A 14,155-nucleotide genomic window follows, 5' to 3' on the forward strand; every position below is an offset into this window, starting at 1 on the left:
ACAAAATGAGAATAGAAACTTAGCAAGGAATATAGCCATTAAAAAACAGAGCCAGTCTCTGTCTTCATAGACTTTATCTTCAAGGGGGAGAAACACAAAGTATAGGGTCCATGGGAGCACATAAAAAGGACGCAGAAGTCAGACTTCAGGGGTCAGGAAGATGGGTCCTGCCGGATGAACAGGAACTTGGTGGAAGAGGAAGAGGGTGTGGCAGGGGGCATGGAGGGCACGATACAAAAGTTCTGGCCAGGTGTGCCTGAACATGTGAGAAAGTATAGAGATGTGAACTGAGAAGAACATAGTTGAGTGTGGAACTTTAATGAGTGCCGTCTTTTAAGAGAGGGGCCACTGCTGTGGCACAGCAAGTTAAAGCCCCAGCCTGCAGCGCCAGCATCCCATATGGGCATCTGTTCGAGTCCTGGCTGCTCTACTTCCAATGCAGCTCTCTGCTATGTCCTGGGGAAGCAGTAGAAGATGGCCCAAGTGCTTGGGCCCCATGTGGGAGATACAGTAGAAGCTCCTGGCTCCTGGCTTTGGATCAGCTCAGCTCTGGCCATTGCTGTTGTTTGGGAAGTGAACCAGAGGAATGGAAGACCTCTCTCTCTCTCTCTCTCTCTCTCTCTCTCTGGCCCCACCTCTCTCTGTAATTCTTTCAAATAAATAAAATAAATCTTTAAAAAAAAAGGGGGGAGGAGAGAGGGGCAGAAGGAAAGGGTCAGCAAAAGAGCCTGAGAAGGAATGGAAATAACAGAAATCCAAGAGAAAGTGTTGGAGAAGTCAGAGGAGAGAGGAAATAATGAGCAGTGGCAAAGCTACCCAAAGGAACAAACAGGATGAAGATTTAGGAGAGAAGCTTTTGAACTGGCGATTATGTGGTCCTTAGCAATTTTAGAGATTGCTTTCAGGTTGAGGAGTGAGCATGCTATTTTTAGAGAGAGGGAAAGAGAGAAGTGGGGTAATGGTTTGAGGGTAAAACAATCAGGAAGACACGTTAGCATGGAAGAGACATTACATTTCACTGGAACTTCATAGTATAAGGAAGTACTTGCCATCTGTAGAAGCGTGGCTTAAGGAAATGAGACACTAAGGAAATTGTTAGTGTGATAGGCTTGGATGAATGCAGTCAGGCACTTGTGTGAATGGTTTTGGGCTTGGAAAAGTGTCTTCCTTTGAGACATCAGAGAAACAAAACAATTTAGGAGAGCTCTCGAGAGAAAAGCTGAGGGCATTCACACCAGTGAATGGGAGGTCAAGTTCACTTTAAGTGAATAAGCTTGAGGGTATAGTTGGGAGCTTTAAAGAGGATGACAGGGTCTAAAGCCAGGGAAATGGAGTTGATTAGAATATGCAAAAAACATAATAAGCTTTTGTGATCACAGCTGAAGTTTTTTAAACAAGCGTTTCTTTATATTGGAGTCAGTCATCATAGTTTTTATTAGGAACTTGAGGATAGAGTTGAGAAAATGAATGAATGACTCGGCTGACCCAGAATCGAGCCTGGGTCTAACTGCAGAGGAACTAAGGGTGTTTGTAAGAGCACAGCCAAGGTACAGAAGAGTCTTCTGTCAAATCATGTACAAACGTAAGAAAAACGAGGGCGTCGTGACTTAGAGAATGGGAAGAAGCTACAGATTGTGCTGAAATAAAGGAAAGCTTGCTGGGAGACATAAGAGGATGAGAAGTATGATCAGAGAGAGGTAGTTGTGCAACTCATACGGTAAATGATAAAGTAAAGAGAAACTTATTCTCAAGCAAATCATAAAGCAGGATTCCAGGGGCTGGCGCTGTGGCACAGTGGGTTAACGCTCTGGCGTGCCGGCATCCCATATGGGTGCCAGTTCAAGTCCCGTCTGCTCCACTTCCCATCCAGCTCTCTGCTATGGCCTGAGCAATCAGTGGAAGATGGCCCAAGTTCTTGGGCCCCTGCATCCATGTGGGAGACCTGGAGGAGGCTCCTGGCTCCTGGCTTTGGATCAGCACAGCTCCGGCAGTTGCGGCCATCTGGGGAGTGAACCATTGGATGGAAGACCTCTCTCTCTCTCTCTCTCTTTCCCTCCCCCTCCTTCCCTCCCTCCCTCCCTTCCTCTCTTCCTCTCTCTCTCTCCCTCTCCCTCCCTCCCTCTCTCTCCCTCCCTCCCTCCCTCCCTCTCTCTCTCTCTCTCTGCCTCTCCTCTCTCTGTGACTCTGACTTTCAAATACATAAATAAATCTTAAAAAAAAAAAAAGGCAGGATTCCAGAAGGTGAAAGCGCCAGGCAGTTGGGTAGAATGGCATTCAGCAGCTTGGCTTTAAGCTGGCATCCCGAAGTGTCCCGCGGTACAGTTACGGCGGTAGACTGGGTGAAGAGCGTGTGGAGTCCCTCACAAGGCTGAGAAGAGCAGTAGATCTTAGTGGGAAAGCAGAGAATGCAGGCAAGACTGGGACTGAAACGAAGGAGATAGACTCCAGTGTCTACCAGGGCTGATCATCGTTTTCCCTGTCACTGTTATTCGACTCACCGCTTCAGCTTCTGTCATATTCCTCATTGTTCTCATTTTTTTTAAACTGAAGAAGTTATCTTACTCTATATAAGAATTTGATACGTACCACATCAAATCTTTTTAAACCACAGCCTGAGTGTAGCTGACCCAGTGATTTCCTACCTCATGGCGGATCATTTCGTTGTACTTTAACCAGAACCTTCTGTTGTATTGTTACTTTCACTTCACTTGACATCTTCTAATGTGTCTACTACTCTCTGTGACTTCAAGCTTACCTCTTCCCTTGGCTTCTGCAGAATTCCTCTGACTTGGTGTACCCCTGTCTCTCTCTGACTTCTCTTCCTTAGACTGTTTGGCTGTTTCCTCAGGCTTTATTAGTTATTAATACTGCTCTATTTGGTAATGAATATTTATTGATATTTACCTCCATGTTTATGCTTCTCATTGTTTTCTAGTCCATCTTGCTTTGGTCTAGAGCCTTCCTTTAGTGTTTTATTAATTGTATGTCTGCTGCTGATGAATTCTGATTTAGTCTCTGGTTTATGATAGCTTTGTTTTGTGTTCATTTTGGAAGAATATTTTTGCTAGGTACAGAATGACAAGTTGACAGTGATTTTCCTCTGGCACTTTAAAGACTTAGGGCTGGAGTATAACTAGTATCTAGTCCACGGCTACTTTTAGGGTACATTGAGAGCCTATGGGGTTTCCAGGGGCTTCCTCACTGATAGGTACTGAACTACTCTCACTATCCACTTAGCATCGCAAAACTTCCCAAAGATCTCCACTTACAGGTGGACCTTGGGTTTTATTCTGTGTGAGAAGATGGAGGATGTGAGTAGTGCTGTGGTGTGCAGAAGGATTTTATACATTTGTTATGATAAGAATAGACTGTAAAAAAGCAAAGAGGAAACTGGGAAGACCAAAAAAAAAAACAACGCAGGCAAGAGGTAAAGGTGGCACATAACTTCCTCACTAGCTGTAGAAATAACTTCCCAGGACCGGCACTGTGCCATAGCAGGTAAGGCCACCACCTGCAGTGCCTGCATCCTATACGGCGTTGGTTCAAGTCCTGGCTGCTCCACTTCCGATCCAGTCTCTGATATGGCCTGGGAAAGCAGTAGAAGATGGCCCAAGTCCTTGGGCTTCTGCACCTGTGTGTGAAGACCCAGAGGAAGCCCTTGGCTTCTGGCTTTGGATCAGCACAGCTTGAGCCATTACGGCCAACTAGAGAGTGAACCAGTGGATGGAAGACCTCTCTTTCTGTTTCTGCCTCTCCTTCTTTCTCTGTGTAACTCTGACTTTCAAATAAAATAAATCAATCTTTAAAAAAAAAATACCTTTTCAAACTGCCTCAAATACACTTCATACCACAGAGGTTTGCTTCTAAGGTCCATTTCTAATGCTGTCACTTCTCACCTAAAACCCTTCAAAGATTCCCCATGATATCTTAGGTAAAAATGTAAACTTCTTTTTTTAAAGACTTTTAAAAAAGACTTACTTATTTGAAAGGCAGAGTTACAGAGATTGGGGGATGACAGGGAGAGAGATACTTTCCATCCACTGACTCACTCTCCAAATGTCACAGCAGCTGAGGCTGGGCCAGGCCAAAGCCTGGATTCAGAAGCTTCATCCAAGTCTCCCAAGTGGATACAGGGGCCCAAGGACTTGGGCCATCTTCCTCTGCTTTCCCAGGTGCGTTAACAGGGATCTGGATTGAAAGTAGAGCAGCCAGGACACAAACCAGCACCCATGTGGGATGCTGGCATTGCAGGTGGCCGGTTAACCTGTTAAGTTCCAACGCCAACCCCCAAAATGCAAATCTCTTAACAAAAGATAACAATGATCATATCTGTGTTCTGATCTCCATCTCCTTTACAGAATCTTTCCTGTTCTACCTCTGTCTTTTAACCAGTTTCGTCTTGACGGAGCCTAGGATCTCTCCATAGGTTATAAATGCCCTTATGCCTCCATGCATTGGCTTGTTTTCCTACTGCTTAGGCCATCTTTCTCATCAATCCTCTTCTCTTGTCTGACTCCCAATTCATCTTTAAAGATTAGGGTTAAGAGTTATATTCTCTCTGAAGAGTTTTTAGAACACTTTCATCCTCCCATTCCAATGTATAAAAGAATCTTTCCTGTGAAGTCAGTTCAGTTAGTAAATGTCTTGGACATCTACCGTCTGTCAAGAGTGGTTTTAGAAAACAGAGATTCAGGGGGCCAGCACTGTGGCATAGTAGTTTCAACCTCTGCCTGTGGTGCTGGCATCCTAGGCACAGGTTCATGTCCTAGCTATTCCACTTCTAATCGAGCTCTCTGCCTGTGGTCTAGGAAAGCAGTGGAAAATGGCCCACGTGTGTGGGTCCCTGCGCCCATGTGAGAAACCCAGAAGAAGCTCCTGACTCCTGACTTCAATGGCTCAGCTCTGGCCATTGCGGATATTTGGGGAGTGAACCAGTGGATGGAAGACTGACTCTCTCTCTCTCTCTCTCTCTCTCTCTCTCCTCCTTCCTCCCTCCCTCTGTAGCTCTGCCTCTCAAATAAATAAAGTCTTGAAAGAGATGCACTACAGTCTTTGCCCTGATAGACCTCAGTCCAGAAGAGAAGATGTTTAAAAATGTAGTTACATTATTCTGTGACAGAGCAATAGAAAGTATGATCTTGGAAGGAGGGTGTGAGAGGAGAACTCCATGTTAGTTTTACAAAATTAGAGTTTATCAAGCAGACAAGAAGCATGGAATAGTGTAAATATCCAATATTGAAAGAACAAGACGGGGCCAGCACTGTGGTGAAGCTGGTAAAGCCGCTGACTGCAGTGCCGGCATCTCAGTGGGCGCCGGTTTGAGTCCTGGCTGCACCACTTCCGATCTAGCTCTCCGCTGTGGCCGGGGAAAGCAGTGGAAGATGGCCCAAGTCCTTGGGCCCCTGCACCCACGTAGGAGACCAGGAAGAAGCTCCTGGCTCCTGGCTCCGAATCAGTGCAGCTCCTGCTATTGCAGCCAACTGGGGAGTGAACCAGCAGATGGAAGATCTCTCTTTCTCTCTGCTTCTCCTTCTCTCTGTGTGACTCTGACTTTCGAATAAATAAATAAATCTTTTTAAAAAATCTGTGGAAATGTACAGAATAGCAAAACAAGACTAATTACAGAAAAGTTGGCATTTTTACAGTTTGATAGGTGTTAATGGGGACAGGGATTGTGGTACAGCAGGCTAAACTGCCATCTGCAATGGTGGCATCTCATATGGGCACCAGTTCAAGTCCTGGCTACTTCACTCTCATTTTGGTCCCCTGCTAATGTAACTGGGAATGCAGCAGAGGATGGCTGAAGTACTTGGGCTGCTGTGCCCACTTGGGAAACCCAGATGGAGTCCCTGGCTCCTGCTATCTGGTATCCCTCTGGATAGCCCTAGCCATTGAGGCCATTTGGGGAGTGAATCGGCAAGATTCTGTCTCTCTCTCTCTTTCTCTCTCTCTCTCTCACTCTCACTCTCACTCTTCCTTTCAAGTAAATAATCTTTAAAAGAGGGGCCAGCACTGTGGCTCACTTGGTTAATCCTCTGCCTGCGGCGCCGGCATCCTATATGGGCGCCAGGTTCTGGTCCCAGCTGCTCCTCTTCCAGTCCAGCTCTGTGCTGTGGCCCGGGAAGGCAGTGAAGGATGGCCCAAGTGTTTGGGCCCTGCACCCGCATGGGAGACCAGGAAGAGGCCACCTGGCTCCTGGCTGCGGATCAGTGCAACTCCAACCGTGGCGGCCATTTGGGGAGTGAACCAACGGAAGGAAGACCTTTCTCTTTGTCTCTCTCTCACTGTCTATAACTCTACATGTCAAATAAATTAAAATAATACTAATAATAAATAAACTTTAAAAGAAAAAAGTTGATTAATGGAAGATGAACTTAAGAGAATGTAGGTATCACTGAAGATCTTATTTGTAATGCTCACTTATAGTGCAGTACTTCTCATACTGTGTCGTAATCATTGATCTTCATCTCCATGTCACATTAAATGGTCTCCTTCAGGGCATATGTTGTCTATTATTATTCATTCATTTTTGCACGTAACACCTACCCAAATGTTTGCAATATGGTATGTTTATGTTATTAATGTGTACCCTTTACAACTTTTAATAGATTATTTTAAATAAGACAGTTATTTGTTCTTGGTACAAATGTATATATTTCATTTGCATCTAAACATTGTCAGATCCAACGCTTAAGTATATGAAATGAAATGCAATTAATGAGATTTCTTAGAAAAGCTACATTTAGATCTCATGTTCCGGCCATAATATATCTAAAATAGATATCTAAAATATCTAAATATTATAACAATTCTAAAATAAAGTGTTGCTGAATTGACTCTCAGATATGAATGGCTATTATTGGGAGACAAGGCAAATGAGTGGAATAAAATAGGCATTTTGGTAGACTTGCTGGAAGTTGTGCATCTGACTTTTCCTTCACTCTCATCACCCTCCTGTGTCTCCTCGACGGCCTTGGACACCAGACGGTGACATCTTACGGCAGAGAGGGATAATTAGCCCCGTCTCAAGAACTCAGCAGCTCAGTTGGGTAGGGCAGGTGGTCCGGTTAGAAGACTAGCAGCTAGATTTTCAACTCCAGTGTATTCTAGCCTTGTTTCCAAAAGGGGACTTCAACTGCTTTGGAAAGTAGCACATTTGGAAACATTGTGAACACAAGTGGGAAAATGAGATTTGTAACTTCAATCACCCTAATAACTTGTACATCCTCCAGATTTTTGTGATCTGAGGGAAAATGGCTAATTGACTATTTACCAATGAAGAAATGGAAAAAGAAAATGAAAGAGGCGATCTTTTGACTAAATACATTGCTTTGTCTTAAAGTAGTTTTGCCATCTTTTGAGAAAAAACCTACTTGAGCTTGTTGGGCTTCTCTTTACTTTTGTAAATGCCTTTACTAAGGACTTTGCCAACCACTGTGGTCTCCCCCAACACCGTCTCCATTTCTCCTTTAGTATCTTTTTGCCACATACATTGCTCCTTCAGCCACTCATGACGTAGGACTCCAACAGGAGAAGAAAAAAGACATTTATCTGAACCTACAGCCACCGTTTGAAGACCTTTTTGACACGGCAGAAGAATATATCCTGCTAGTCCTCCTTGAGCCCTGGACAAAGATGGTAAAATCAGACCAACTTGCTTATGGAAAGGTATTGCGGCACTGATGAGCTGTGTGTGAGCCAGTTGGGTTTACTGCAAAACCAATGATAAACAGTGTTGTTAAATCTCTTGAGAATAACTGTAAAAAGTCTCACATGGACCAGGGATTTAGAGTTAAGATTTGGCTAGGGCTGAGTTTGTGGCGTAGCAGGTAAAGCTGCTGCCTGCGGTGCCAGCATCACATATGGGCACTGGTTTCAGGCCCAGCTGCTCCTCTTGTGATCCAGCTCCCTGCTAATGTGCATGGGAAAGCAACAATAAAATGGTTCAGGTGTTTGGGCCCCTGCACCCATGTAGGAGACCTATAAGAAGTTCCTGGCTCTTGGCTTTGGCCTGGCGCAGTCCCAACCATTGTGCCATTGCGGCCATCTGGGGAGTGACCCAGTAGATGGAAGACCTCTCTCTCTCTCTCTCTCTCTCTCTCTCTTTCTGACTTTCAAATAAATAAAATAAATCTTTTTTTTTTTTCAAAAAAGACTTGGACAGGCTCAAAACTTGGGCAGGAGAAATATTTATGAACTTTATTATTTTTTTCAGTTTCCCTATTGTCTCATAACAAGACTTAATCTATGTCACTTTTAAATTCTTGACCAAATAGTTCAGAAGAGGAAGTCTGATTTTTGGTTTTCTGTGAACCAGTAAAATATGCCAAAAGGGCTTTCTCCCTTCTTGCCACCGCTCAGCAGTGGCCTTCACTTTGATGAATGGAAAGAGCCTACCTCCTATTATGCTGAGTGAGCAGATAGTACACCCATGGAAAATGTAAGCATCCCATGTGTGTTATGAAAAGCAGATCCCCTGACTCAGTGCTGCTGTCTGCAGGCAGCCCACCCCAGATGTGCAGCAGGTCAGACTGGTAGAGTGGATAAAAGTTGCAGCTCATCTTTCTTCATTCCAAAAGAGATCATTGTAAACCTCAGTGCTTGAATAGTTTCACTATTCTTATGGATGGGTGGAGGAAATGCCTTTAATATTTATTTTGAATCACAGATTAAAACCATCCTTTGGTAGTTTCTATATTAAGTTAATGCGTGTACATTGTTCGTGAGGTCATGTCGGGTGGAACTCTGCTATCGTTGATTCTTATTCTTTGTTCATATCGACCCAGCAACTTTTTAGAAAGTTATGTCTTATATCAGGTTAGATGATTAAGATAAAATTAGTGCCAAATTGCCTTGGATTGACTTACCTTATTGGATTGTGACTGACAACTCTTAGGATTTATTAATTTAATGACCATAATAATTTAATTTTCATTCCTGTTTTCTCTTTGTTCTGAAAAATTATCACAGCATTCTTTCTACTGCAAAGAAGCATATATTACACCACTAAAATTAGGATATGAAATTTTAAAAAATTCTTTCCAATCATTATTTTAAATATATAATATGTGGAATAGAGGAAGTGATCCCACAATAGTAAAAATGGTTTGGAATTATGACTGACTTTCCTAAACCAAAGTTTTAGCATTGGTAAGATTCTTTTAAAAACTTTCTCATATATCTTATTTATTTGAAAGGCGAACAGACAAACAGAGATAGAGAGGGAAAGAGATCTCCCATCTGCCTTTTCACTCCCCCAATAGCCAGGGCTGGACCAGGCCAGAGCCATGAACCTAGAACCCAGTCTGGGTCTCTCATATGGGTGGCAGGGATACAACTATCTGAGCCATCACCATCTGCCTCCTACAGTGAGCATCAGCAGACAGCTGGAGTGGAGAGTGGAGCAGGACTTGAACCAAAGCATTTTGATATGGGATACAATGTCTCACATGGTAGTCTAACCAGCTGCACCAAAAATTCTTACAAAGTTCATGGAGCAAAATATATACTATTTCCAATAAGAATAAAAATAAACCTTTCACTTTTAGTTCTAGAAATTCCACAGCCGGTTGACTGTGTTATGTAGACACTGTCCAAAAAGAATAACCAAGCAGATTACCAAATCTGGCTATTTAATACATGAAGTTCTTAGGCAGCTACTCAGCCAAACTGGCTGTTCCCTGCTGTAGAGAAGCAGAGTGGTCTTGTTCTCCCGAGTCTACAGAGTAGTACATTCTATACCCTGAGGACTGAGGTCTGCTGGGAGGTTTTCATTTGATTCTTGATTGTCTCCTCTCTCGTTAAAGCAAGAAAGCCTTTGCTCAGAGACTAATCACAGTATGGAGTTGGTTATTTCTTGTTCTTCGTGAATTATTTAGTTCCCAAAGTGAGCACTGTCTGACTTCGTGACTATTATTACATTGAGTAGAAGGTGAAAATGTGACCCACATATGAGTATTTGCTCTGTTAGTTTACGTGAGGTGTCCAGAAAGATGGAATGCCCATTGATGCCCCTGTAGCATTACAGAGAAATGTATGCCTCTTTTATGGCATGCATTTGAAGTATGACTTTGCTTTCACTAACATTTTTAACTATAACTTTTGTCCCCAGAAGAATTTGCTTTCTTGGCAATTGTATTAATTTTGTAGCCAACGTATTAGCAGATTGTGCATCCTGTTTCCCACTGTCTCATAATGCACGGACTATGGATGTTACAAGCTTTGTTCCTATTTTCCTAGGTGGAGCTGGAGGAAGAAACCCGCCAGTTGGACTCCACATACTTCAGAAAGCTACAGGCTTTGCATAAGGATGTGATTTCCAAGAAAGCTGGGGTAAGATAACTTCCTACTTAGAAAAAAATTTTATCCTGGACAGGGTTCTCGCTGTATGTACTGATAGAGCGAGCATGTAGTGAGAGATAATGTGTTGATAAAATAGGGAGTGGGCAGTTTGACTTTTCTGTTGTTTCTTTGCCTAACATGGTGCATTTGACAGGTGTCACATTTTTTTTGATACATTTAACCACAGAGCCAGAAAACAAAGCAGATGAGGTAACATAGGATGCCAAACCATTCATTTAACTAAGACAAGGATCTTGAGCATTTAAGTTATGTATTCATATGAATGCTAGGAGTCAAGTTTTGTATGGCAGATAGACTTGGATTCATAAAACTATCAAATATGTACATCTGTATAGAAATCCCATTTAATTCATGTGGAAAATGAACAGAACTTATTATTATATACAAATATATGAGACAAAGACAACAAATGGTATGGTCCTATTTATATAAAAATATATGTACATTTCTACATGTATAGGTATAAATATGTGTATATATATATATATGGAAAAAGAGATATGTAGAAAGATACCAAATATTAATGATAGTTCTGAGTAGTAAGCTTTCAGGTGATTTTTTAAAAATATTTATTTTTAAAATATTTATTTTATTTGAAAGAGTTGTACAGAGGGAGAGACAGAGAGAGAGAGAGGAGAGATCTTCCATCTGCTGGTTCACTCCCTAGATGGCCACAACAGCTGGGGCCTGGCCAGGCCAAAGCCAGGAGCCAGGCACTTCCTCTGGGTCACCCACATGGGTGGCAGGGGTCCAAACACCTGGACCATCTTCTGCTGCTTTTCCATAGCAGGAAGCTGGATCAGAAGTGGAGCAGCCCATATGGAATGCCGGCATTGCTAGGCCTTGCTGTTGGGTTGGGAAGGGCTGGGTAGTTGTCAGCTGGGAAGCGGGGTACACTTATTGGCACATGTTGCTCCTCTCCTGCTAGGCCCCTGGGGTGAGGCTATGAATACAGTCTGTGCTTTTGCCCTTTCCCTTAAAAGTGGGGTTGGGGGAGAGACACACACAGAGAGAAATCTTCATCTGCTGGTTCATTCCCCAAAAGGCTGTACCAGCTAGGGCTGAGCTAGTCTCTCCATCCAAGTCTCTCACATGGGTGGCTGGGGCACAGATGTTTGGGTCATTATCCATTGCCTTTCCAAGGAGGGTTAGCAGAAGCTGGATTTGAAGTGGAGTAGCCAGGACTTGAATCCTTGCTTTGATTTGGGAAGCAGCTTAACCCACTGCACCACAACACAGACCCCAAAAAAGGACTTTTTTTTTTTTTTACAGGCAGAGTTAGACAGTGAGAGAGAGAGAGAGAGGAGAAAGGTCTTCCTTCCGTTGGTTCACCCCCTAAATGGCTTCTATGGCTGGTGCGCTGCAGCGATCCAAATCCAGGAACCAGGTGCTTCACCTGGTCTCCCATGCGGGTGCAGGGCCCAAGCACTTGGGCCATCCTCCACTGCCTTCCCAGGCCACAGCAGAGAGCTGGACTAGAAGAGGAGCAACCGGGATGGAATCCGGCGCCCCGGCCGGGACTAGAACCCGGAGTGCCGGCGCCACAGGTAGAGGATTAGCCTAGTGAGCCGCAGCACCAGCCAAGAAAGGGCTTTTTAAAGACTATAGCTCTTGGGGTTTGTAAATTGTTCATAAAACAGCAAAACTCTTAAATTACCTAAACATTAACTTTTATATGAATATTACATTAGAAGGATACACTATTAGACAGTACCTTGGGTTATTGTATAACTTCAGAAAAATAATGTATAAGAGAAGGTTTGTGTTCATAATATACTATCAAGAAAAATAAACAAGTTACAAAAACCATAAATTGGATCCCGCTCTGTGGCACAATGGGTAAAGCCACCACCTGCAATGCCAACATCCCATATAGGTGCCGGTTTGAGTCCCAGCTGCTCCACTTGTCATTCAGCTCCCTGCTAATGCACCTGGGAAAGCAGTGAAAGATGGCCAAAGTCCTTGGACCTCTGCAGGCACATGGGAGACCTGGAAGAAGCTCCTGGCTCCTGGCTTCAGTTTGGCCCATCCCCAGTTGTTGCAGCCATTTGGGGAGTGAACCAGTAGATGGAAGACCTCTCTCTCTGTACCTCCCTCTCTCTTTGTAACTCTTTCAAATAAATAAATAAATCTTTAAAAAAAGTTATTCCATAATCTTATCTTCATTTTAAAGAAACTACCTATGTAATTCAATAAGAGATTGAAGGATGTACAGAAACATTAACTGTAGTTATCCCTGGTGGTAGTATTACATATGGTTTTTTTTTTTTAACTGCAAAAGACATGTCATTCCTGTAGTAAGAAAAATAATAAAATCAATATTTTAGAAACAAGTGCTTTGTATATTGTAAATGTTTGTGATAAGGGAATGGAGTAAAAAGGAGGAAAAGAATTTGATGTGTTAGAATCTGAACCACCTAGATTCTTCCCTTTGAATTGTTAAGTAACCTTGACCTAATAGTTTCTCTTTTTAAAAGTGTATATGGAGGCGATGTTTAGTGCAGTGAGTAAGATGCCTAGGGACGCCCGCATTCCCTATTGGAGCACTCAGGTTTGAGTCTCAGCTCCTCTCTCACGTCCAGTTTCCTGAGTTTCTTGATAACGTGTACTGTGATTCAAGTGTTCGGGTTGAATCCTAGGCTCCTGGCCTGGCCCCAACTCTTACAGGCATTTGGGTAGTGACCCAATGGATGGAGGATCTCGCTGTCTCTGTCTATGTGTGTGTGTTTGTCTCTGCCTTTCAGATGCATAAAAATTAATAAATGAAAATGTAAAATCATGAATGACTTATTGTTTCAGAGTTTTTTAATGAAAAGTATTATTTCACTAGGACACTGCTGATGAAACTGGAGCTAGTATTTTATCACTCTCGGATGTCTCTAAAAAAACAGAGTATTGGAATAACGTTCCTGCAGAATACAGGCATTTTAACTTCAATAGTCTGCTTAACAATAAACTGGAGTTTGAACATTTCCGTCAGTTTCTTGAAGCTCATTCTTCAAGGTGAGGAACATTACCATTTTTAAATGTATTTCTCAGTTTTCTAAGACACTAGTTTTGATTCAACATATTATAATAGTAATTTAATGCTAGATTTTACTCACATTGGTAAAAACTGATGGATATAATTATATGAAATCTGTATGCATTATTTTTTGTTGGAATGCATTTTATTGTAGCAACCTCCAAAATATTATTTTAAGTTGTTACACAATATTTGTTCATACTTTTAGCATTGGCTAACTCAAAATACCAGTACACTTTATTTTTTTCCTTTTTTTTTTTTTGCAATTTCTTTCTTTTGTATTTCTCTAGACAGTTGCTGTAATTACTGTTTCTGAAAAGTGTCTCTTTTATATTTCGCTAAGCCAGTGAAATTATTATCATATTTTATGCTTTATTAGCAAATACATAAATGAAATATTTTAGTTTTACACAGAATCTTGGTACTTCTTAATATATTTATCTAATATAAGCTAAAGTATCAGTCCTGTTTTTTTCCCATGTTAACAGAAACTGGTTAGACTTCTTTACAGCATATATGTACTTTTCCTTCACTGAGATGAGGACTATTCTAAATTTGGCCTATTGTCAAACAGACATGCCATTTGTGGAAATCTTCCCATATTTGAAATTGATGATATGAGTCTATTATTAATAGAAGAACTCTGAAACGCCCTCTCCCAGTTAGTATTGATAGATTTTTCCTCATCCTGGACTTCTTGTCTTCCTACACTCACACATCTAGCCAGCTTTAGGAGTGTGCTGACGTCAGCCTAACTGGCCCAGAGAG

The 14,155-nt window shown here is 42.3% G+C and overlaps 1 protein-coding gene across 1 annotated transcript in view; it reads left to right on the forward strand.

The window, feature by feature from the left end:
• Window positions 1-14,155, forward strand: part of RGS22 (regulator of G protein signaling 22) — a 144,223-nt gene that overhangs the window by 93,044 nt on the left and 37,024 nt on the right. Inside the window, exons 15-17 of the mRNA XM_062189865.1 lie at window positions 7,474-7,668; window positions 10,240-10,332; window positions 13,193-13,365. Coding sequence (XP_062045849.1) covers window positions 7,474-7,668; window positions 10,240-10,332; window positions 13,193-13,365 — 461 coding nt within the window. The remainder of the gene's footprint in view (window positions 1-7,473; window positions 7,669-10,239; window positions 10,333-13,192; window positions 13,366-14,155) is intronic.

This window comes from Lepus europaeus, chromosome 4 (genome assembly GCF_033115175.1).
Source record: "Lepus europaeus isolate LE1 chromosome 4, mLepTim1.pri, whole genome shotgun sequence".
In the NCBI taxonomy this organism is placed as follows: Eukaryota; Metazoa; Chordata; class Mammalia; order Lagomorpha; family Leporidae; genus Lepus; species Lepus europaeus.